Source organism: Polypterus senegalus, chromosome 9 (genome assembly GCF_016835505.1).
Source record: "Polypterus senegalus isolate Bchr_013 chromosome 9, ASM1683550v1, whole genome shotgun sequence".
In the NCBI taxonomy this organism is placed as follows: Eukaryota; Metazoa; Chordata; class Cladistia; order Polypteriformes; family Polypteridae; genus Polypterus; species Polypterus senegalus.
Window position 1 is genome coordinate 78,534,969 of NC_053162.1, and position 24,533 is coordinate 78,559,501.

At 41.2% G+C, this 24,533-nt stretch overlaps 1 protein-coding gene across 3 annotated transcripts in view; it reads right to left on the reverse strand.

Moving 5' to 3' along the window:
* The window catches only part of dhx38 (DEAH (Asp-Glu-Ala-His) box polypeptide 38), a 122,485-nt gene that overhangs the window by 72,556 nt on the left and 25,396 nt on the right, over window positions 1-24,533 (reverse strand). For all 3 annotated transcript variants that reach the window (XM_039763328.1, XM_039763329.1, XM_039763330.1), the window contains 5 exons: window positions 23,197-23,304; window positions 22,911-23,032; window positions 22,239-22,376; window positions 19,342-19,528; window positions 15,978-16,163 (listed from right to left, as the gene is read on the reverse strand). In XM_039763328.1, the coding sequence (XP_039619262.1) occupies window positions 15,978-16,163; window positions 19,342-19,528; window positions 22,239-22,376; window positions 22,911-23,032; window positions 23,197-23,304 (741 nt within the window). The remainder of the gene's footprint in view (window positions 1-15,977; window positions 16,164-19,341; window positions 19,529-22,238; window positions 22,377-22,910; window positions 23,033-23,196; window positions 23,305-24,533) is intronic.

The window sequence follows — 24,533 nt, forward strand, 5'->3', positions numbered from 1 at the left end:
AAATGTTCAATGATCACACTGTTTTAGCCTAATGTACAAAATAATTTTGGCTAATGTTACTCAGAGTTTAAAGAGTAAGCTGGTCAAATTACCTTTTATGTTTCTGACTTATTTTTTTAAGAAGAAAAACTGCACTTTATGGTGAAATTTTGGTTATTATTATTTAAAGACAATACTATTCTGAAAATGTACTTAAAGTACTTAAACTACCACTTTATTTTTAAGTCTGCCCAATTTTAACCAGGGATGATATTTTTGTTTCTGTTTTGAATTCAAATGCAGTTTAAAGGCTTTTTTTTTTTTCAGAAATTAAAACAGCTTCAGTTTACAATATTCATGTCCATGTCTATTATTTGATTCTGTAAGCCCACTAAAACCGTTTTAAATAAAAAAAAAAAAACATTTGCGATTTGGGGCAAATTTACATGTCGATTACATACGATTAATCAAGATTAATTCTTACACAGCCTCTAATTAATTGGATTAATTTTTTTAATCGAGTCCCACCCCTAATATATATATATATATGTAGATATATATATGTAGATTTGTATATATATATATATACAGTATATATGTAGATATGTATATGTTGTATATACAGTATGTATATATATGTGTGTGTGTATATACAGTATGTGTATATATGTATATGTATATATGTATGTGTGTATATGTGTATATATATATATAACTGTATATATATATGTGTATAGATGTGTATATATATATATATATATATATATATATATATATATATATATATATATATATATATATATATATATATATATATAGTGAGCTGGAGGGCTGATCGCACCCCAAATAGAGACAGACGCCCTGGGAAAACCACAAACCCTGAAACACTGACTACACATTGCTCCTTATCCTTGCACTATAACGCGTAATACAAGCCTCGCGGTACTCCGCCGACTTATAAGCCTTGCGCAGCGCCTGTCAGTTTGGGAATTGATTGTTTGCTTTTATCTCTCTCTGCTCCTAGCGGAACTGTTATATCTGACTTGTCATGGAGCACGTTTAAGCTCATGTGTTTGCGGTGTCTGAATAAAAATCCTTCTTTTTTTCTACGACCTTCTGTGTCTCTGTGCAAATCTGTGACCCAAGCGTGACAAGTGGTACCAGGAGTGGTTGCACAGATGGATGCCGCCGAAGACTTATTTCAGAAGTCTAAAACATTTGCACTTAAAGACTGGAAACTAAACATGGATGACCCAATCCGTGCGCAAATTCAAGATTTGATACATAAAGTGCACTGTTGGTTTGAAGGAGACGTATGGAAACAGTTGTCGTGAATATATTACTGGCGGCATACCTGAAGTTCTTGAGATGAATTTCTACGCCATGATATTAAATCATTAACGATTATGTCCAGGCGATTAGAGGGTTCACAGTCCACTTGGAGAAAGCGGTGGATTTCGTGCTGCTTCGCAACCTGTGAGCGAACGTCCAGGACATTCTCGCCGCCGATCGACAAGCTGCAGGACCTGAAAATCTAATGGGGTCAGGTAGGACCCGGAAATCCAGTCGTAGATGGGGCGCCTGTTTCTGGGGAGACAGCGGCAACAGCGGTCGACAAGACCGTGGAGGCTACAGAGCACGTCGGCGTGGGCGCAGAGGATATTTCGAAACGGAGCCGACCGTAGATGTTTCCGATGTGATCAGCTCGGCCATTTGGCAAGAGATTGTCGCTTGTCTCCAGCTCATTCAATGGGATTGGACTGGCGAGATTTGTTGCTCAACTATTACATATCCGGATGGAAAAGATGGCTTGTTGATCCGGTGAAATTGGGACACAAAGAAATCTCAGCATTGTTAGATTCGGAAGTGACCTTTGTATTGTGAGACTGTCTTAATGAACAATGCCTTAGAGACTGTGAGACTGTAAAAATACGCTGTGTACATGGTGATGTTAAAGATTATCAGACTTTACTTCTTCCTTTAACTTATAGGGGCCACTTTAAGGTTTGGTCTGCCGTTTGGACTCGTGCCCTTGGCCATTACTCATAGGACGGAGAAATGCCCTTTTTCCAAACTGATTAATAAATGTAAGGGACCAGTAGTCCAGTCCACTAATGAACTTGGTGGGGGGGGAGAAGAAGAAGAAATCCAAGACGAAGAACTGGTAGCGGCGGGGAAAATCTAGAGCCCAACTTAGATATTGAACCCGATCTCTCCAGCGAGACGGAGGAGGTCACCCCCGACAATCTTCCAGAATGGGCTGCTCCTTCTACATCTTCCCAGATTGCAAACGCCTCGAACACAAACCGAGTGTTAACGAACAATCAGATTTTGTGCGTTTGCAGCATACTGATAGCTCATTAGAATATGCATTTAAACAGGCTCGCCCTGCTAATGACTCTTATTACCAAGAGCGTAATTCGGGGTGTGAAAACCCCACACTTTATAGAAAAGGACGGTTGCCTTTTCAGAGTGATCTCAGATCATTTGGAGGGAATTTATTGAACAACTGGTGGTACCTGAAGCACATAGGGAAACTGTTTTGCATCTGGCACATTCACACATCTTGGGGGGGCACCTCGGTGCCGACAAAACTAGAGACCGGTTATCAAAACGATTTTATTGGCTTAATATGGGAAAAGATGTTGAGCGATTTTGTACTTCATGTCCAGACTGCCAGATCGTCTCTGCTTATAAGCCTCCTCGGGCTCCCCTTTGTCCTATGCCCATATTGGAAGTTCCCTTTCAGCGTGTGGGATTAGATATTGTGGGACCATTACCTAAGACTAAGGATGGGTACCAATATTTGCTGGTGTTGGTTGATTATGCGACACGATATCCAGAAATGATCGCTGAAAAGGCCAACTCTTGGCTGTAGCCAAAGCACTATGTGAAACTTTTACTCGTATTGGTATCCCTAGAGAAATCTTAACTGATCAGGGCACACCTTTCACTTCTCGCGTGATGAAACAATTGTGTGACAGCTTTGCTATTAAGAAATTGAGTACTACTGTTTACCATCCTCAAGCGAATGGTTTAACCGGCGATTTAACAAAACATTGAAACAGATGATCAGGCGAGTTGCTCATAATGATCCCACAACATGGAACACTGTCCTACCGTTTGTTTTGTGCGCGTGCGAGAATCACCACAGGCGTCCACTGGCTTGAGTCCCTTCGAGTTGTTATTGGCAGGCGGCGCGAGGCATCCTGGATGTGGTACGTGAGGAATGGATAGGAAACGAGAGCAGATCGACTAATTTCGTTGCAAGACAGAATTTCTATGCTTTCCTCTATTGCTGTGGAACACCAACAACGAGAACAGGAAACTCAGAAGCGTCTTTACGATAGGTGCAGCAAGCTCCGTGAGTTCAAACCTGGCGATCGTGTTTTGGTACTGGTTCCCTCGGATCCACACAAATTCTTAGCTAAATGGCAGGGCCCCGCCATTATTGAGGAGCGTATGAGTCCGTAAATTACAAGGTTAGAATACCGGCGGCAAACCATTCCAGATTTTACACATTAACCTCTTGAAGGAATGGCACGACCGACAAGAGGTTAACACTTCCTTGGCTGCTGTTTCTCAGTCCGATGTTACCATTGGTAACGATCTTACTGACACGCAAAAGACAGAACTGTTATCTTTGATAGAACGGAACACTGATGTCTTTTCAGATTTACCAGGCAAGACTAACATTACAAAACATAAAATTACCACTGCACCTGATGTTCGCGTACAGATGCGGCCGTTCGGATACGAAGCGCGAAATATTGTCTTGAAGAGGTAAAAAGATGCTGACACTGGGTGTAATTCGTGAAAGTAAAAGTGACTGGTGCAGCCCAGTCGTATTAGTCCCAAAGCAAGACGGTTCGGTTCGGTTCTGTATCGATTTCAGGCGCTTGAATAAGGTCTCTAAATTGATGCTTATCCCATGCCCTGTGTCGATGAACTGTTGGAAAAACTGGGTCAGGCGAGCTATATCTCCACGCTAGATCTCACGAAAGGCTATTGGCAGGTGCCTTTAGAGGCTAGCAGTTGTGAGAAAACGGCATTTGCGACTCCTGACGGACTCTATGAATTTACAAGACTCCCGTTTGGTCTTCACGGGGCACCTCTAACTTTTCAGCGTATGATGGATCAGATCCTACGTCCTCACTCTGAATATGCTGGGGCATACCTTGGCGATGTCGTGATTTTTAGCAATGATTGGAAAACACACTTAGAGCGGCTTCAAGCCGTTCTTGAAAGCTTGAGACAGGCTGGCCTTACTGCTAACCCTAAGAAATGTAAACTAGGCATGTCCGAGACTCATTACTTAGGCTATTCTATGGGCAAGGGTTTACTTAGGCCACAATTAAGGAAAATAGAAGAAATGCTTGTTTACCCGAGACCTGAGACACAGAAACAAGTACGCCTTTCTGGGACTCGCTGGTTACTACAGAAAATTCATTCCAAATTTTGCACATAGAGCTGCTCCTCTTACAGAACTTACTAGAGGCAGAAAAAACCGACCTGTCCTGTGGACAGAAAATTGCGAACGTTCTTTCAACGATTTAAAAAAAGCATTGTCTTCTTACCCGGTTCTAAGGAACCCGGATTTCACAAAAGATTTTATCTTGCAAACAGACGCAAGTGCATTTGGTGTGGGCAGTCCTGTCACAAATTTTTGACTACACATTGCTCCTTATCCTTGCACTATAACGCGTAATACAAGCCTCGCGGTACTCCGCCGACTTATAAGCCTTAGCAGCGCCTGTCAGTTGGGAATTGATTGTTTGCTTTTATCTCTCTCTGCTCCTAAGCGGAACTGTTATATCTGACTTGTCATGGAGCACGCGTTTAAGCTCCGTGTTTTGCGGTGTCTGAATAAAAATCCTTCTTTTTTCTACGACCTTCTGTGTCTCTGTGCAAATCTGTGACCCAAGCGTGACTATATATATATATATATATATATATATATATATATATATATGCCAGCAACACTCATATCAATGACAAAACAATTACATTAACAATCATCTTACGTTATTTTTAAAATGTTTGCTTTTCTTTTCATAACTTCTTTAACACACTACTTCTCTGCTGAGAAGCGCGGGTATTCTGCTAGTATAAATATATATATATATATATATATATATATATATATATATATATATATATATATATATATATATATATATATATGTGTGTGTGTGTGTGTGTGTGTATATATATATATATATATATATATACACACACATACACATATACATATATATATATATATATATATATATATATATACACACACATATATATATATATATATATATATACTAGCAAAATACCCGCGCTTTGCAGCGGTGAAGTACTGCCTTAAAATTTTATTAAGAAGAAAATTAAACCTTTTTAAACTGAGGGAAAATATACCAATAATTATTTGTTAAGGATCTCTTTGTATACCACATTGTGAGTTCGGCACTTGTAATATGACCAAGCTATGCACGGAGCTTACACTTGGGCATGCAACGTACAGTTGGCCATGTGAACAGTAATCTTGTTTCAAATCTCACAGCTTGGATTGCTGCTGTCATAATCGGTTTGTGTTTCATGGTTTGTTTCAATTACGACAACATTTGTAGGACTTGTGTTGAAGAGACATTCGGCATCTGTCAAGCGTTGTAAGTATACAACCGGTTTCATCGATAACTTCACATCCAGCTTTTGAGAGTTTAAACATTCATAAACATCAAAGTGTCCACTACTGAAATCGTCACCTGCCAATCTAAGATGTTTAAGAGGCATTGGCGGTTGTCAAAAGGTGTAAAATATTTGGCCATTTCGGTACACTTGAAAGCGACAACCGAACAATTCACCGGCACCCATCAACTCACATGCAGATGCATAGGTGAAGGGCTTAAGCATTTCACTCTTCTAGTGCTCCTGTGTAGAATAATTATCTCCTGTACCGTCATCAGTCCACACCTTGAACCTGTCCCAGTCATTCAATACATAAGACACAATGTTCCTCCAGATATCAAGAGACAGCCTGATATGGCCGTGCAATATGTAACAAAGAGAATGGAAAAGGTAGGTGCCATCTCCGGGCATGGAAACCACTCGGTAAGTGACAGTTCTTTGATCGATGGTGATCACCTCGATAGACATGTTAATGGGGGTACGGTTGGAATGATAAAGGAAATGGGTACCTGAACAATGTAAAGTAAGTCTAAAATACCTACACAATAACTATAATCGTAATAAATGAACAATAAAACAGCGGAGAAGCCGTGGATTAAATAAAAGGCTGTAGTTATCAGCAGGAGGCGTGAATCCGTGGCGAAGCAAGGAAGGGAATGTAAAGACTGGAGCGATAGACGGCCTTATATAGGCAGGCAGCCAACCACGTGAGAGGCATTGGGATGGGGGACCCAACGCTGCCTCACACGGTGACCGAGCTGCAGGCTATGGGGTATATATGTACGTAAGCAGGATTCAGTTAGCGCTGGGAACCTGTGTACCAAATTTCTTGAAGATGGGCCCATAAGTAACAAAGACCGCTGAAAAGTTCAATATGGCGGCCGACAGTGGCATCATATCACCGAATTTAGTACCAAATTTTAGCCTTCTACCTACACGGGAAGTTGGAGAATTAGTGACGTTAGAAAGTTCAATATGGCGACCGACAGTGGCGTCATACCACTGACATAAGTACGTACATCGGTTTTGGTTAGCGCAGGAAAGCCACCTACCAAATTTCGTGAAGATGGGGCCATAAATAAGAAAGTTCAACATGGCGGACGTTGTCAACCGTTATGACCGTTCCGTGTAGAATTTCAAAATGAAACCTGCTTAACTTTTGTAAGCAAGCTATAAGGAATAAGTCTGCCAAATTTCAGCCTTCTACCTACACGGGAAGTTGGAGAATTAGTGATGAGTGAGTGAGTGAGTGAGTCAGTGAGGGCTTTGCCTTTTATTAGTATAGATATACACACACACACACACACACACACACACACACACACACACACACACACACACACACACACAGTGGAACCCTGGTTCACAACCATAATTCGTTTCAAAACTCTGATCGTATACCTATTTGGTCGTGAACCAAAGTAATTTCCCCTATAGAATTGTATGTAAATACAATTAATCAGTTCCAGACCGTATGAACTATATATAAATATATATTTTTTGTAAAGATTTTTAAGCACAAATATAGTTAATTATACGATAGAATGCACAGCGTAATAGTAAACTAAATGTAAAAACACTGAATAAGACTGAGAAAACCATGAACAACAGAGAAAACTAAGGCCAGAGTTATACTTCACGTGACGCGTCGCATGCTGCAGCGGACACTCCTGCTACGCAAGCATTGTAGTGTTCATACTTGCGTACGTACTTTACGTAACTCTGGAGGAATCCACCAGATGGCAGTGCGAGATATTGTCACGGTGAGAACATGTTCGGCTTCTCTGTGTTGTCAATTGCCTAGAACACCTATTAAATTCCGATGACACCTTACCGCAATATATCTGAAAAGCAGGGCTGTGGAGTCGGTAGATAAATGCTCCGACTCCTCAGTTTCTAAATCTTCCGACTCCCCGACTCCGACTCCTCTGTATGTATATACTATGCTAATGTATTTTCTACATCCATTGAAGGAAAGGAAGGCAACATACATGTCATTTAACTACAGAACTACTGGCTAGGAAGCCAACACTCTACTATAATGCCAGATTAAAGACAAACACAATGAAAACAAGGTTTTGTTTATTTATTTTTTTTAAACAAGTGTCTGGATAGTAATAGCAGGCATAAAAATCAGGAACAGGAAATGTATTGGTTCAAAAATACAAACCACATTCTTTGGTAGTTTTAACTTTTAAAACAAAAAAAAGCTTAACTATATGAACTAAAAACAATATCTGGAAAACCTATATTAAACTTGGAATACAGTTATAGTTAAAGGAAATCATGAATCATGTTTGATTAAAGCCGAAATTTCCACTTTAATCACAAAATACACGTTTTCGACGTGTCCTTTATTTTTTTCTCAGTGGTTCAAATATAGCAGCTATACATTATGTTGCTGTTGTTAAGTTGCAAAAATAAAAAAATAAAAAAGATGACACAAAAGATGGTATGTGAGACTTTTAAAATATATTGTGTCATTACGTTTGGGAACTATCTACAAGTGACAGAAAGCCTCTATGCAGATCCTACGGGATGGATGCTTCGATGTGGTGAAGCAAAATGCCGAAATACAGATGCATTCGTGGTGCTTTTATATTCAAGCATCGCATATTCCTGATTATAATGACACGATACATTTTAAAAGTCTCACATACCATCTTTTGTGCCATCTATTTTTTTTTCTTTTGCAACTTCACATCGGCAACATAATGTATGGCACTGTATTTGAGCCACTGAGAAAAAAATAAAAGACACGGTGAAAACGTTTAATTTGTGATTAAAGTGGAAATTTCAGCTTTAATCTCGAAAGGTCCACTTTATCCTCGTAGTATACTTTATTATTAAAACAGACCATTGTAAACGTCATCACAGTTTTAATTGCTACAAGCTTCTTGGACCTGACAGCAGGTAAAGTAAAAAATTAAAAAATAGACGGCACAAAAAGATGGTATGTGAGACTTTTAAGATGTATCGTGTCATTACGATCGGGAATATGCGACGCTTGAATATAAAACCACCACGAATGCATCTGTATGTCGGCATTTTGCTTCACCACTTTGAACCATTCATCAAACAGCAAAGCGCGCACATCGATTCCCGAAGGATCTCCATAGAGGCTTGCTGTCACATGTAGTTAGTAAACAGAGACTCAGACGTCACGTTCCTACTTTTAGCACACTGCGCCCCCCCGACTTTTTGCTGGTACTGCAACTCACGCACGCGTCGTGTTAATTTCTGAGGACCTGCTCAGAGGACGCGTGAAATTAACGCTGGGAACGCGTGGCAGCCATGATGCAGGCGCGTACGTGTTCTGAGCATGATGTATAAATCGGCCCTAACACTGCAAGAGTTTCCGCTATAGAGCTATGAATCGCTCGTTAAAAACACTTTTTTTTTAATGAGTTTTAAGCACAGGAAAAAATGAACATTTGAAAAATCCGTAATTTAATAAACTACCAAGAAAAGTAACATTGCAACAATGCACGCTACGAACCGATCGCTGTAAACAGAAGTGAAGTAGAGGTTAAAATCCAATAGAAAAAAGTCTTCATTAAATACGAGTTTAAAACAGTGCTCGAATCTGTCTCTTTAAAAAAACAAGCCTGGTGCATTCTTTAACTGCCTTCTCAGCCTATGCGTCCAGCAGTCTCTTTCTCTTGCTCGCTCGTGTGTGTCTCTCTCGTCCGTCCGTCTATGTGTGTGTGTCTCTCTCGCTCGCTGCACAGGGAGAGACTGAACACGTGCGGTATTTAATCAGCGCACACAAACCGAAAGTGAAACTGACTTATTCGTATACCGAGTGTTTGGCGAACTTTTTGGTCATAAACCAATTTGTACGTGTTCCGAGGTTCCACTGTATGTATGTATGTGTGTGTATAGATATACACGTGCGCATGGGAGGCAACTAAATGGCTTGAGTGAAGGCAGTTCTGAGGCATGCCAGAATGTGGCACAGTGCACTGACTCTTTTTCTCTCTTTCCTGTAGACCCTTCCCGGGAGATTCCACCTGGCTCTCTTGATGTCACTTCCGGGACCGAGCCAATTGAAGTAGACCTTACCGGTTTTGGCCCCTGTGATGTCATGTCCGAGCTCGAACCAATGACTGAAGAACATGGGCCCGATCCTTATAACCTCACTTCCTGTCTTCCCCTTTAAAAGCCTTCCCTTTTCCCTCAGTCTTGTTCTGGACTCAGTTGTATGCACATCAGTGCGGTGTATTTGATAAAAAAACGACTTTGCAGCCAGGATACCATATTATACAGGGGGCTGCCCCAAACCTTTATCTGTTTATGTCTCGTTTTTGTGACATTGGCGTAGCCGGCAGGATAGAGAAGTCCTGGAAGAGAAGGGGACAGGACCTGCAACACATCCAGGTGGGAGCGTACCGGGGCAGAGTTTCCAGGCGGGGAGGTTGTCCTGTGTTTCGGAGTGACCCGGTACTGGCTCTGCCCCCAGCATGCTCCACTAGGCAGGCCAGGGAGTGTGCGGGAGGGGCTCACAGAATTGGGCTGCTTCGGAAAGGGGGAGGCGAAGAGGGCTGTTTATGCTCTCTCGGAGGAGAGTGCCCGCCTCCCTGTGATGCCAGAGCCCAGATTTCCACCTAGGGGTGCCCCAGACTGGTAAGTGAGTAGCCTGAAAAACTGGAGGTTCGACCCAGAGCGGCCGGCCCCTCAACAAGCCTGGTCATTATGGGCAAAGGTAAGGCAGTGGCTACGGCCACAGGAAAACAAGCCCTCGCAGATAATAGAGCAGGTGGCTTGCTACCTGCTTCTGGACACACTACCGTGGCTTCACCCAGCCGGTCTGGGGTAAACAATTCAGAAATATGGCAGAGCTCATAGAAATACAAAGGTCGGCCTCACAATCTGGGGGAGCTGAACTGTCCCTTGGCCGAACTCAACCGGAGTATGTCCCAAAACCTAGCCTCCTCCTGTACAACCCAGAGCTTGTGCCGACGTCCCCGAAGTCACAGGCACGCAAACCGCTTGGGAATGAGGTGGAATGCAGGTGGAGGGGGACGAGGGGTTGGTGTGCTCTGACAAACCCGTTTGGCGGTCCCACACACAGGCGTGCTGATCGTTAACGGGTATAAAACTTCTGCTCGGTTTGATTCCGGCAGCAACATTTCCATTGTTGCCCGTCGATTTGTGCTACCGCAAATGTAGTTGAAATTTAAGACCGGTATAACCTGTGTCCACAGCGAAACCCGCTGGTACAGGACCGCCGCTTGTGTCATCAGTTACGGAGGATCAGTTCAGAAATTAACTGTGGCGATCCTCCACACCCGGTGATACTAGGGCGGGACTGGTCTAATATTAAAAGTGGTGAGACACATACCACTCCTGGGGTTAACTTGGGCCTAGTTATGGGCGGAGATGAGCCATCTCAAGCTGCCTCCACGCTGTGTAATCAGCCGGCAGAGAGAGATGAAGCGGCCGTCCTGGGTGACGTGGCAACTCCCAGGCCGTCGCGTACTGACACGTCATCCACCAGCGCCGCAGCGGAGCGGGAGGAAACCACGCCCATTGAGGTCGGTGCAGACCCTCTCTCCCTTTTACGGTTCCAATTTAAAGAGACACCAGCCTCCTTTAAAAGGGAGCAATGGAGTGACGAGTCCCTGTGAAATTTGCAAAAAATGCAGTGGTCCTAGTCAATGGCCAGCGCACAAACCAGTCAATGCCACAGGGTCCTCACTTTGTGTTAGAAAACGGCCTTCTCTATCACGTAGCAATGCATGATGGGCAGGAGAGAAGGCTGCTGTTAATCCCGCGGACTTTCCGGCGGCAGGTCTGTGAGTTAGCACATGCCCACCTCCTAGGTGGCCACTTGGGCACCGAGAAAACCCAGGAGCGGATGGATCAAGCTTCGTTTCTACTGGCCGGGAATCAATGAGGAGGTTTGTCACTTTTGCGCTTCCTGCCCGGAGTGTCAACTGCGACAAATTCCAAGAAAGGACCGTGCTCCTCTCGTTCCTATTCCCCTGATTGACATTCCCTTCCATCGAATTGTGGTCAATATTGTCGGACCTCTACAGCCATCAGCCCGAGGACACAAGTACATTCTAGTCCTTGTGGATTATGCTACCAAAGACCCCGAAGCTGTTCCGTTGCGCTCAGCCACTTCTAAAGCCATCGCACGGGAATTGCTAGGGGTCTTTGTGCGCATGGGTATCCCCAAGGAAGTCTTAACGGACCAGGGGACACCTTTCACCTCGAAGATGTTCAAGGAGACTGCCAGATTAATGAAAATAAAGCATTTAAAGACCTCAGTGTATCATCCTCAAACCGACGGTTTAGTGGAGAGGTTTAATCAGACTCTCAAACAAACGCTGCATAAGGTGGTCAGCGAGGATGGAAGGAACTGGGATCGGCTCCTTCCCCTCGTCCTTTCTGCCTATCGGGAAGTCCCACAATCCTCCACGGGGTTCTCCCCTTTTGAATTACTGTACGTGCAACAACCCCAGGGCATATTAGATATTCTAAAAGAAGGATGGGAAGAAGAGGCTCTTCCCTCTACAAACATATTAGAGTATATCATGCAATTACGCAATAGATTTGGAAAGATTCGGCCTGTCCTTAAAAGTCACATGGACGAGGCCCAAACAGCACAGGTCCGTTACTACAACCACGGCACGTCTCTTTGGGAGTTCCACCCAGAAGATCGGGTCATGGTCCTAGTGCCTACCTCCCACTCTAAGTTGCTTGCCCATTGGCATGGCCCCTACGAAGTTAAGGAGAGGAAGGGACTCGTCGACTATTTGGTGAGTCAACCCAATCGTCGGCCGAAGGAGTGGGTCTATCATGTGAACCTGCTGAAACCGTGGAAGGACAGGGATCCCGACCCCTCCTACAGCCAGCCCCACTCACTCTTCGCTCAAACACACAGCCTTAACTTTGGTGTGGACTTAAGTCCCAGGCAACAACAGGAGCTGGAAACAGTTATCCGGGCCGTTCGGGAGGTAGTCAGTAAGAACCCCGGAAGGACCTCTCTGGTTGAGCACAACATTGTGACAGAGCCTGGGGTTATTGTCCGAGAACGCCCATATCAGGGTTCGCTTCCCGGTTCCTCCCTGTGTGGATAGCGCTTTGAGTACTGAGAAAAGTGCTATATAAATGTAATGAATTATTATTATTATATTGTCTTCCCGAGGCAAAAGGGCTGAAGTGGAGCTTGAGATCAAGCACATGGTGGAACTAGGTGTGATTGAGGAAAGTTATAGTCCCTGGTCCAGTTCCATTGTGTTCGTCGGTAAGCCTGACAGGAGTTGGAGGTTTTGCAATGAATTCCGTCGGCTTAATCAAGTCTCCCAATTTGATGCCTATCAAATGCCACAAGTGGACGACCTCCTCGAGAGACTTGGACAGGCTAGATATTTGACCACACTGGACATGACAAAAGGGTACTGGCAGGTTCCTTTAACGGACTCCGCGAAGGAAAAAAACGCGTTTAGTACCCTTAGTGGACACTGGCAGTATTGTGTCCTTCCATTTGGATTACACGGGGCTCCAGCAACCTTCCAGCGTCTGGTGGACAAAGTGCTCCGGCCTCATAACTCATACAGTGCTGCCTACCTGGATGACGTGGTCATCTATTCCAGCACATGGAGGGAACACCTACATAATGTCCGAGTGGTATTGCGGCACTTGGTGAGGCCGGGCCCTGGATTAACCCCAAGAAATGCTTCTTTGGATTGAGCGAGGCCAAATATTTAGGCTACCTGGTGGGTCGGGGTACCGTAAGGCCACAGTGCTCCAAAGTTGATGCCATTTTGAAATGGCCCTGTCCGCGAACCAAGCGGCAGGCCCAAGCCTTTCTCGGGCTAGCGGGATACTACCACCGGTTTGTACCCCGGTTCTCGGAGAGAGCGGCGCTCTTGACTGATTTAACAAAGAAGAGGGCCCCGAACATTGTGGTATGGACTGAGAAGGCAGGCGCTGCATTTGGTGACTTAAAGCAAGCCCTTACGTCCGCACCTATTTTGATGGCACCTAACTTTTCTTTGCCTTTCATCCTCTAGACGGACACTTCGCACACAGGCCTGGGGGCCGTGCTGAGCCAAAGTGTCGAAGGTGTGGAACACCCCATCATGTTCCTGATCCGGAAACCGTTGGACTGGGAGACCAGGTATGCAGCGGTGGAAAGGGAGACTTTGGCGATTAAATGGGCGATTACTCAGCTTAGGTACTACCTGTTGGGCCGGGAATTCACCTTTGTCACGGACCATGCACCTCTACAGTGGATGGCCCTGCACAAGGAGTCGAATCCGCAGGTCACCCAGTGGTTTCTTGACCTACAGCAATATAAGTTTTCGCTTGTTCATCGCCGAGGCGCTCTCCATGCCAACGCTGATGCTTTTTCTCGGGTTCACAACCACTTGCTTAGGGTCGCCCGACCCGATGGGTCTGGACTAAGGGGCGCTTGTCACACACGTGCGCATGGGAGGCAGCTAAAGGGCTTGAGTGAAGGCAGTTCTGAGGCATGCCGGAACGTGGCACAGTGCACTGACTCTTTTTCTCCCTTTCCTGTAGACCATCCCCGGGAGATTCCACCTGGCTCTCTTGATGTCACTTCCGGGACCGAGCCAATGGAAGTAGACCTTACTGGTTCCGGCCCCTGTGATGTCACGTCCGGGCTCGAACCAATGATTGAAGAACTTGGGCCCAATCCTTATGATCTCACTTCCTGTCTTACCCTTTAAAAAGCCTGCCCTTTTTCCGTTTTCCCTCAGTCTTGTTCTGGACTCAGTTGTATGCACATCAGTGCAGTGTATTTGATAAAAAACGATTTTGCAGCCAGGATACCATATTATACGAATGGCTGCCCTAAACCTTTATCGGTTTATGTCTTGTTTTTGTGACAATTTTTTTCACAAATTGTCTCATATTTTAAATTTCATGCAAACCACTGAATTTCCAATAACTTAAAGAAAAATATATTTTACATGTTCCATTTACTGTAAAATGGGTTAAAAGTTACTTACATTATACGATTTATGCACCATCAAATTTCTTTGATACCAATTTGTGAGCTGCTATGAAGCTACAATTTGTCATTTTATTTAAATAAATTTTCCTCTGTATCTACCATATATTTTATACCAGTGATACGCAATATTATTCCACTGGGGACCCCAGTTTTTGATCCAACCAATTTCACAATCAGTGTATTATTCCTAATTTTAACTGACTTCAGTGTTCAGTAAGTGTTTCTTTTTTTATTCTAAAAAATTATGAAATATTTGCATTTTTACCAAAACATTACATACTTAAGTTTCCTTTACAATTTAGTCTTTAAAACACCCATGGAGACAAATGTGCAAACAATATTGAATACTCACATGTCTGCTCATTTCTAATAAATGTACTAAATAAGCAGACAAGTGAAAATAGCATTAAAGTAATTGCTCCCTTCTGGCATTCAGTACCGTTGCACCTTTCTCTCCACTGCTCATTGGTAATTGTCATCATTTGGATACAACTAAGGGAACAAACTCTACATAAACCAGGGGGACTTTAGATGACAGACAACAGAAGTATTAATGATTTTACTAAAAATATTACAGGGCCACATAACCAGACAATGAGATCAATTAAAAGTAACAATGATATATTGATATTGAAATCGGATTGGGGGAAAAAAAAGAGACAGTACTCAATAGAAATGGTTATGAAAATCACTGTTTCATACTAACTAGTAACAATAAAAAAATGAGAAAAAATATATTCTTGTTTAAGAGTCTAATAAAGAGTTAAAAGATGTTAACATCCTGATGTCAGCTCAACTGAAATACTCAACAAGTATCGCCAGGCTAACGCAGCTATTATTAATGTACATTTAACTGTGTCTTTACCAAAAGTAATCTAAAAGATCATGAAAGTGAACTTATAACTTTTTTTTTTTTTTAGTAATAGGAGCAGGTTACATTGCTTCCATCTAACCTTCTACTTTTAAAGTTTAGTCTCTTAGCTAATACACCACACTGCCTATCTTTATGAATGGAATGTGCTACATTTCCACCAAACAAATATGTACAACTTATTAAAAAATAAAGGAAGATTTCAGTGAAGTCATTGATGCTAAAGGAGGTGACAAAGCTTGACTTAATTTAATGGTTCATATGTGTAGGATGGTTTTCTCCAAGCACAGTGAAGGCTGTCAGTAAGTAGCATTATTAAATGGTAAAAAAACTCAAAATATGATATTTTTGTCACATTGATGCAGAATACAGACCATTTTAAATTGATCAATACGTTTCTTTTTCACCACTGCGCCTAGCTCTTATAAACAAAAGTAAATATACAAAAATTCTTACCTCTCTGAGGAGGCCAAACAGTACATCAGTATTAAGAGATCTTTCATGAGCCTCATCCATAATGATTGCACTGTAATGATCCAAGTCTGACTCACGCAAAGACTCCCTTAGAAGAATGCCATCAGTCATATATTTGATAACTGTTTTTTCTGAAGTACAGTCCTCAAAGCGAATGGCATAGCCCACCTTTTATGGGAAAAACAAAGAAAATAGTAAATTTTTAAAATAATAATTAGCTCTTTCTTGTAGTCTATTTAAAAAGGAAATCTATAATTTGTCTACTGACACTTTACTTCACACACTGGCATGTACAGACATTGTTTTTAACTTGTGACTACCCTATTGCCCATTACTTTTTAAAAATAAGTAAATCAGTAAATGTTGATATAACTGAAGTTTGCAAGCTGCAGGAAAAGGCAATTAATCAATCTATGAAACTTTAAGCATATATGTACTTGTGTGTATTAGTTGAATAATTCAACTTTATTAAGCAAATTCTGAAAACATCCAAATGATGCAAATAGTGTTAGAGAAAACATTTTGACAAAAATGCAACCCTTTCCATTTGTGTGGTGCACTTATATTTATTGTTCTGAATTGCACAGACATTCTTCTTTTGTATTGTAGTTATTCTTTTATCAGCTTTGTTTTTCTTTGGATTACACTAAAGTTTTTGCATTATTCTAGTGAGCAGTACTATAGGGTGGTCCAGCTCTAATTATGGAATTTTCATTATGCTATAACTTAAGTTTATTACATAGAAAATCACCCGAAAAATCCCGGACCATCGAGAAGATTGCGAACTGACGACATGAAGAATCTTCTTTGCACCGAACTGGAATCGTCCCCACATAAATCAAAGTCATCCAGACGATTTGGATCTGCATAATTAGATCTGGACCACCCTTTAGTTAGTGTAAAGATGATATCAGAGAATTAACTTAATCCATAAACGTAAAAATCTACAATAAATATTAACTCCTGCAACTCTGAATATAATTAAGAAAGGATTACACTTACAAAAATTAGCAGGAAATACAAGTTATGATCATAACTGTAGAGACAAAGCTTGTTGGACATCCTATGTCAAAACTATGGAGTTAATAACCAGCACAGCCAACCAGCTACAACAGTCTTCGCTCTTCTGGGAAGGCTTTCCACAAGATTTTGGAGTATGTCTGTGGGTGTTTTGCAGTTTTGGTTGGGGTGGGGTAAACTGAAGACCATTTATCTATTATATTGTGCCTTTCACATCTATATATCTGGTCACACTCATGGTCCTCATCATAGTGCCAATGCATATCTTGGCCTGTCCAGTACCAGATCCATACGTCAAATCCAAGCAAAAAATTATTTTATTCTTTTCACCTTGCTTCCCAATCTGATGCCAGCTTTTCCATTTCTACTGTGCTCCAAAACCTCAGTCCGTGACATCAACAGTCCCTTATTCTTCTGACAACTTGCTCTATAGATGTGGAAAGGAACAGGTTCATCTGCCTCCAAAATTTTATAGCACCTGTCTCTAAATTGCCTAATTCTCTGCCATCTTGCCCAGTTCCCCATTCTGAAAAAACCCACAACATAGTGTCTTCCCCTCCTCCATAATCATCCAATAGTGTGGACTTCCTTCTTTCCTATAAACACATCCATTGCATAGATCCAATCCAAATCTTATTCTGAGTCTTCTAATAAAGTGCCCAGTCCTTGGCCATTTCCACTGTATCCCATAAATCCTCATTATACAATCACTAGTCCTTTGATTTTTCTCAAGTCTTTAGTCCTAGTTTATCATTTACCACACCCAAAGAGTCATTCCCACCCTAATTTTATTCTACACTTGCTGCCAGTCTGCCCTATCCTATGTAAGTTTGCCAGGCTTACCTCATGCAGGCATAAATTCACACTGTAAGATCCACAGACCCAAACCTGTATTGTACTACACCCACAGGACAAGTCCAATCTAAACCTTATTCTGCATTTATGATCAGGATACCTATATTTCCTTGAAAACAAAATGTTGCCATTCTTTCGTTCAGGCCTGAAAATTTCTCAATTACTTTCTGATTAAACTGAGTCATTTCACTAAGCCTGCCAAAAACAATTAGCCCCATACTATTGTATAGATCAGTTTTTCCCCAACCTTTATTTCTCCAGTGGCACACTTTTTGAAACAAAAATCATCCCAAGGCACACCACTAATTTTACTAATTACAAACAAATATACAGTACATCTCATACACTTGCTCAACTGCCCGAAGGGGCGAGACTACCAGAGAAGCTGATAAAAATGGATCTCCGAGATCAACGTTCACAGACACCATATTTAGTGATCACTTTGGTGGCACCTCCAAGCTGCTTCTCCCCTTTGCCAGCCCGTCTCTTATGCCCACTATCCACCAGTCCTGCAAGGTGTGCTGGTGACCACACTCCCAGGGCAGATGAACTCTAGTTGGAGGGAGACGCATCCATAGTGCTCTAATATGGTTATCACAGAGCTGCTTTAATGCCAGGTTCTCCAAGTAGACCTATCCTCCTCAGACAAGACTTGACCAAATGTGGAGCTTGAGCAGAAAAAGGTCTGCATGTAAGCTTGCCTGCTGCTCAGTTCTTAAATCAGGTGGGCCCAGTTCAAGTTCCTTAATCTTCTTTTTCTCTTTAAGTGAACAATTTATAAAGAGGCGTTTCATTAAAGAAATAACTGAATTTTTTGAAAAATCTGAAAGCATCTAATTAAACTGCAGCCTCAAGTCCCCCTGCTTACCGAAAGATCAAGGACTTACATCCATTCTCATTTGGCCAGCAGCCTTCACTCAAGAAATATAGGTATTCACATAAAAATTAAACAAGTACACAACTAAACAAGGTGCCCCACATTACAAACTGTCAATGCAAAACAGCACGTGTGAGGTCAGGTACTGATGTTGGACAAGGGTTGGCTTGCGATTCCAGTTTACATCAAAAGTATTCAGTGGGATGGAGATTAGGGCTCTGTGCAGGCCATTCAAGGTCTTGCCCACCAAACTTGTCAAACCATGTCTTTATGGCCAAGGCTTTCTTCCAATCATGTCGGAACAGAAAAAGGCCTTCAAACTGTTACCACAAATGACTACCGGTACATCTGCATTTTATATTAAATCATATAGGCATATTTTGCCTATGCTTCGATGTACATATGGAAAATAAATAAACTAACCTAAAATCAATAATATCATATAAACCAACGATACATTAATACATTTGGCAAAATTCTATTTCAGCACACTTAAAAGTATTATATCTGCACAATATTAATGTTTATTAATCAGTTGAAAGCCAGTAATATTCTAAAACATAATTAATAATATGGCAAACTAAATTCCTTTACCTCATCTCCCAAACTACATCCATGTTCCTCGCTCACTCTCTTGGCCACACTCATGGCAGCAACCCTTCGTGGCTGTGTGCACCCTACCATGCCGTACTGGGTGTAACCATCTTCATGCAGGTATTGTGTAAGCTGTGTGGTCTTTCCACTGCCAGTTTCACCCACAACAATAACAATACTGTTATCCCTGAAACAAATTCACAGAAAATAAATATTTATTTTAAATATTACAGATCATCAGGCTTCACGGACTGGTAACAAGCTTTGTAACAGAGGAAAAAACAATCTACTGTATATATGAACCACAAGCAGGGCTGGGCGATAAAATGATAAAGATAATTACAATAAAATAACTTTTCCTCAAAAGAAACATAAGAGATGGTCGATAGAAAGTTGACAGAACTTATTTTTATCCATGTTTTGACAGACAAAACAAAAACCAATGATAATGAGAACAGCATTGAGCCAAACCAATCCTGTGGCAGGAATAGAGTTACTACCACATCAGGTTAGGTTGACACACACAGCACAAGAGCATAACAGCTGGCAGCAGCACACATGATTATGTTTGGCTCGCAGCAGCAGCGTGTGTCAGCATGTCAGGAGCGGGAGCAAGATAAAAGAGAAAATGATGACACAAAAATTAGGGGAAAAAAAATTTTAAAAAATCAGCATTACTGAAGAAGACACCCCAACGGACACAGACCAAGGCTCAAAAGATAAAGACATTTTTGAAAAGAAGTGTCTGAGGAATTTGGTAGTGTGGAGATATTTTTGCTAGTTAAATTCTGACAAGAAGTAGAGTGTCGAAAGCATATTTCCACAATTACAGGTAATACCACTAATCTTTTGTACAATCTGAAGCAGTGCTATGCTTTACAGCATGTACAATGCAAGACTTTTCAGTCCCAGAACCAAGCAAGTGCTGCTCTAATGGGGATTTCTTGTGCCTTGCTTTTTTCTACCTTGGAGAACAAACTGACCACAATTGAGTGAATGTGTCAATTTTGTTTATGTTCTCCTTCATTTACATTAGAAAGCTGCTTGAATTCGTACTCAAGATGTATACAGAATGTTTTTGTCAATTTATTTATAGGTTTGTTTCCCAACCATGTAAAACAGTTTGAGTCTATACAAAGGAAATGATACAGTACATAGGTAGTTTTTTTTTTGAGATTTTATTTTGTATCAATACCTACTTTATTTATTTGGAAATGACCAAAGATTTACTTAGTGTTCTCTTGTAAAACTTGAAAGCATCGGACTGGTTCGAATTAAAACTTTATTTTGTATTACCCATTTTATTTATTTGGAGTTGACCAAAGAATTTAGTTGCACATTTTGTTTGTGTTCTCCTGTAACACTTAAAACCTTTGACTGGTCAGAATTAAGATTTTTGTTTATTATATATACCTATTTGATTTATTTGAAATACAGGCAGTCCCCAGGTTATGTACGAGATAGGGACTGTAGGTTTGTACTTAAGTTGAATTTGTATGTAAGTCGGAACAGGTACATTATTTTAATAAATGCTACTGTTGACCAACTGTAACCAAGTGCTCTGCCAATGAATGATGGAGTTTCACCTCTCTCTGACCTTTTTATTATTTCTACTTTATTTTCAATAGTGATGGTTTTTCTCTTCTTTACTGTATCACCAGCACTTGCATCAGATTTGTGTTTCAAAGACATTCTTGAAGGGTGAAGACAAAAGATTAAGATGAGCTCTTCTGCACAGGGCTATACACACTATCACAGCAGGAAGGCACCCGTCAACACGTCTGATGTACTGACAAGAGACAACTTCCTGCTATGTGCGTAACAGTACAAGCAGTCTTACTATTGAGAATGACTGGGGGTGGCAAGGGGGCTTTCATCACTCGCCCACCACACAGTCACCTCCACAACAGTATGCTGCCTGAAGCATCCACCCACCGAGAATGAACACGGTGCGGCCAAAGGCGGGTAGTGAATCGCCCAACCCCAATTCAACAGGCACCCATCCTTGGCACACTACAATGCTACCCCCGCCACCCCATTCACCCTCAATGGCCTCCATTCAGCCACAACCGGGTCACCGCATGCAGCATTACCAGCCGTGTGTGCTGGGCGGGCAGGGAAACGCCCCCCTCCGCTCCATCCAGCCTGCGTCCAGTCAGGAGCAGTAGCTGCAGCGGCATAGTGGGCGGGCAGCAAACCATCGACCTGCACACAAGCGACAGCTGTGGCCCCAGTGACTATGGACCACGGGTCACCGCTTGCTACTGGGAGCCGCCCAAGGGACACTACACTGCGCCAGCAGTGAAATCGCCACCACTTACAGCATCCCCAGGCTGAAGGTGACGGAGCGGCAGTTACTGAGCCACATGTGTCACAGCTGCGGCCTCGTTCGTAAGTCGCAGGTCAGATGTCCGTAATCTCGGGACTACCTGCACAGTTGTATAATGTTCTACAGTACATTTGTTATGTTCAACTTCTGACAGAAAACAAATAATATTTAACCCTAAATTAACCTTATGACATCTTCACATTTCACTTAGGAGTAAAAATTTACTTTTAAGCTAGACAGAAATAGTGATTTGATTCATAATGTAATATATAATTGATCATGATAAAACTTTTTTTCCATATCGCCCAGCCATAACCACAATTCACAGAAATGTACCATTGCAGCTACTAAATACGCATGCAACTTAACTTCAACTTTACTTAATCTTGGGAGAATATTAAAAGTAACTTTTAAATGTAATCATCTTGACAAAAACAGCATTTTTCATTCCTATTATATTATAAAAAGGGTAACATATAAAACTGGTTTCTAGGATAAATCTGCTGTTAATGTGTTCAAGGTCCTGCAGGATATTATCCATTGCTAAATACAATCAAAGGCCACCCACCTGATTATGTTGAGTAACTGCTGCCTAACTGCAAAGATTGGAAGGTATTGTCTTTGCTCCAATAGAGTCTTCTTTTTGGAAAATTCACTGCTAGCTTCACTTTTCTCTTTCATATGCTCAGCAAATTTCTGCTCAGTCCTAAGAGAAAGAAAGAGAAAAGCATGTTTATTTATACATTTCTTGAACCTGCTTATTCCAATATAAATTCACAAGAGGCCAGATCTAAACCCAATAGCATTAAATCACATGGAAGGACCCAAAACTGGAAATGGTGGAATTCAATCACAGGACACACAGACTCAGTTACAGTTAGCACATTCTCTTTACATTTGCCATCTCAACACAGACAGTAGCATAGTCAGAGTTTAAGCACAGGACTGTAAGGCTCCCACATTTGATGTGCTGCAGTTTGGGGTGTTGGCATCAGGGCCAACTACAAAGCATAAATAAATACTGAGTGTTCTTACTTCCAATGGTTACTGAAAGCATGTATTTAAAAGTAAAGAAGAAACATAGAACAATACCAAAAATGGTGACAGCGGAAAATTAAAGATGGACTGTTCCTTTAGAATTATCCTCATGTTAGCTTTTTTTGGATTATTTGTAACAAACTGAACATCAGAAACAGCAAAAAAACACATTATTTTAAATAGAAAATGTTTTAGGATATACTTATAGTCCACACTGCCATCTTCACCCACAGCTCTGGTCTGAGCATCATCATCTTCTTTCTTCTGGATACCCATGATGTCTCCAAGTTTAGTTCCCGCCAACTCCCAATGTTTATGTTGAGCCTACAAAGCAAAGAACTATTACACTTGAAAACACATTATCTTTAATTTTGAACATAACTGCAAAATTCATTATAAAGACATTTAAATCCAGCAATGAAATAAGAAATAAAAAATCTGAAGACATTTAAACTTAGCACTATACACTGCATGAAAAAGAATTTTACCTTTTTACGTTCTTTTTGTTCACGATGCTTGCGGACAAGCTGACTTCCTTTACGGGAGATGATGGCCATATCTGATGTAGCATCTTTAACTGGGATAACAGGTTCAGGCTTTAAAATAGTTAAATAAGAAAAAATAAGTTTAGAATTACAGGAACAAATGCTTATAACACACTTAGCGTTTGAAAAAATGTGTTTTTTCCATATTTGTACATTATCTTCCAAAAATATACAAACTCAAAAGGTTTCAAATGCTGCTGAACTACAAATCTTCGTCCAATCTATTTTTATTACAAACTCATTTGCTGGTTTAAAAATATAAAATTAGTTGTCAAAACACATCCAAAATAGAAAATTAGAACAACAGGGGTAGCTGCAATTTCAGATAAGACTTTCTGCTGAGGATGATGTTCCAGACAACTTCAAGTCACAATCTTTGGGAAGGGTATTGTGCAAGTGTTACCATTCACCACACTTTGTGCAATACTGCTTTCAAAACCTAGTAGGAGGAAGATGCTGCTATTTAACACCGGCAAAAGACTTTTTGAAATGTATCCATTGGATGTCATCCTGGAAGAGTATATTTCAAAATCAAAAATCCTCCAGTTCCATGGTCTTTTAGGTTATTTTACATGTTAATTAATGCATTTTGGTAACAGTTTTATCATTCATTTTTGGCTCTGCAAAACAGCCACGATGTTCAATTTCCAGTTCCAATCCATATGTTGAATTGCTCCTACTTCAAAATGGCTATATAATAGCTCAAGGAGTGCACTGCGGTGTAGTCTTTTTTAGAATTGAAGATTATGTGACAGAGTGTGCTTGTTCAGAAAATGATGACCATCTTCTGCAATTAAAGTTTTCCCTAAATCCAAAGATAATTGACTAGCTCTGCTAATTAACAGCTGATAAATCAATGGCTTATAGTTAAACTGGCAATTGTTCATTTATAGCTTTATGACAAAATTTAGTACAATTTAATTTTAATTTGCTTTTGTTAATTCACTCTTTTAATCAGCTTTAAATTAGACTAGATCATAAAGGAAATGAATTATCCTGTTCTTTATTGATGGCTCTAAATGAAGAACTCAATAAATAGCACTCCTGCTTTGTATTCACTGCTGACAGGTAATATCCTGCAACACTGACCTGGAGAGTTGGATGAGAAAGCAAACTTTCTTTGGGTCTTCATAACACTTAAAGCATAAGTAAAGTGTTTATTCATCTCTGCAATGTGACCTACTAACAAAACTTCACTTTTGAGTGGTCTGAGGTGGCTCAACGGAGATACATTTCTCTTGAAATTACATAGTAAGTGTAAGACCTGTACATCCTTCATA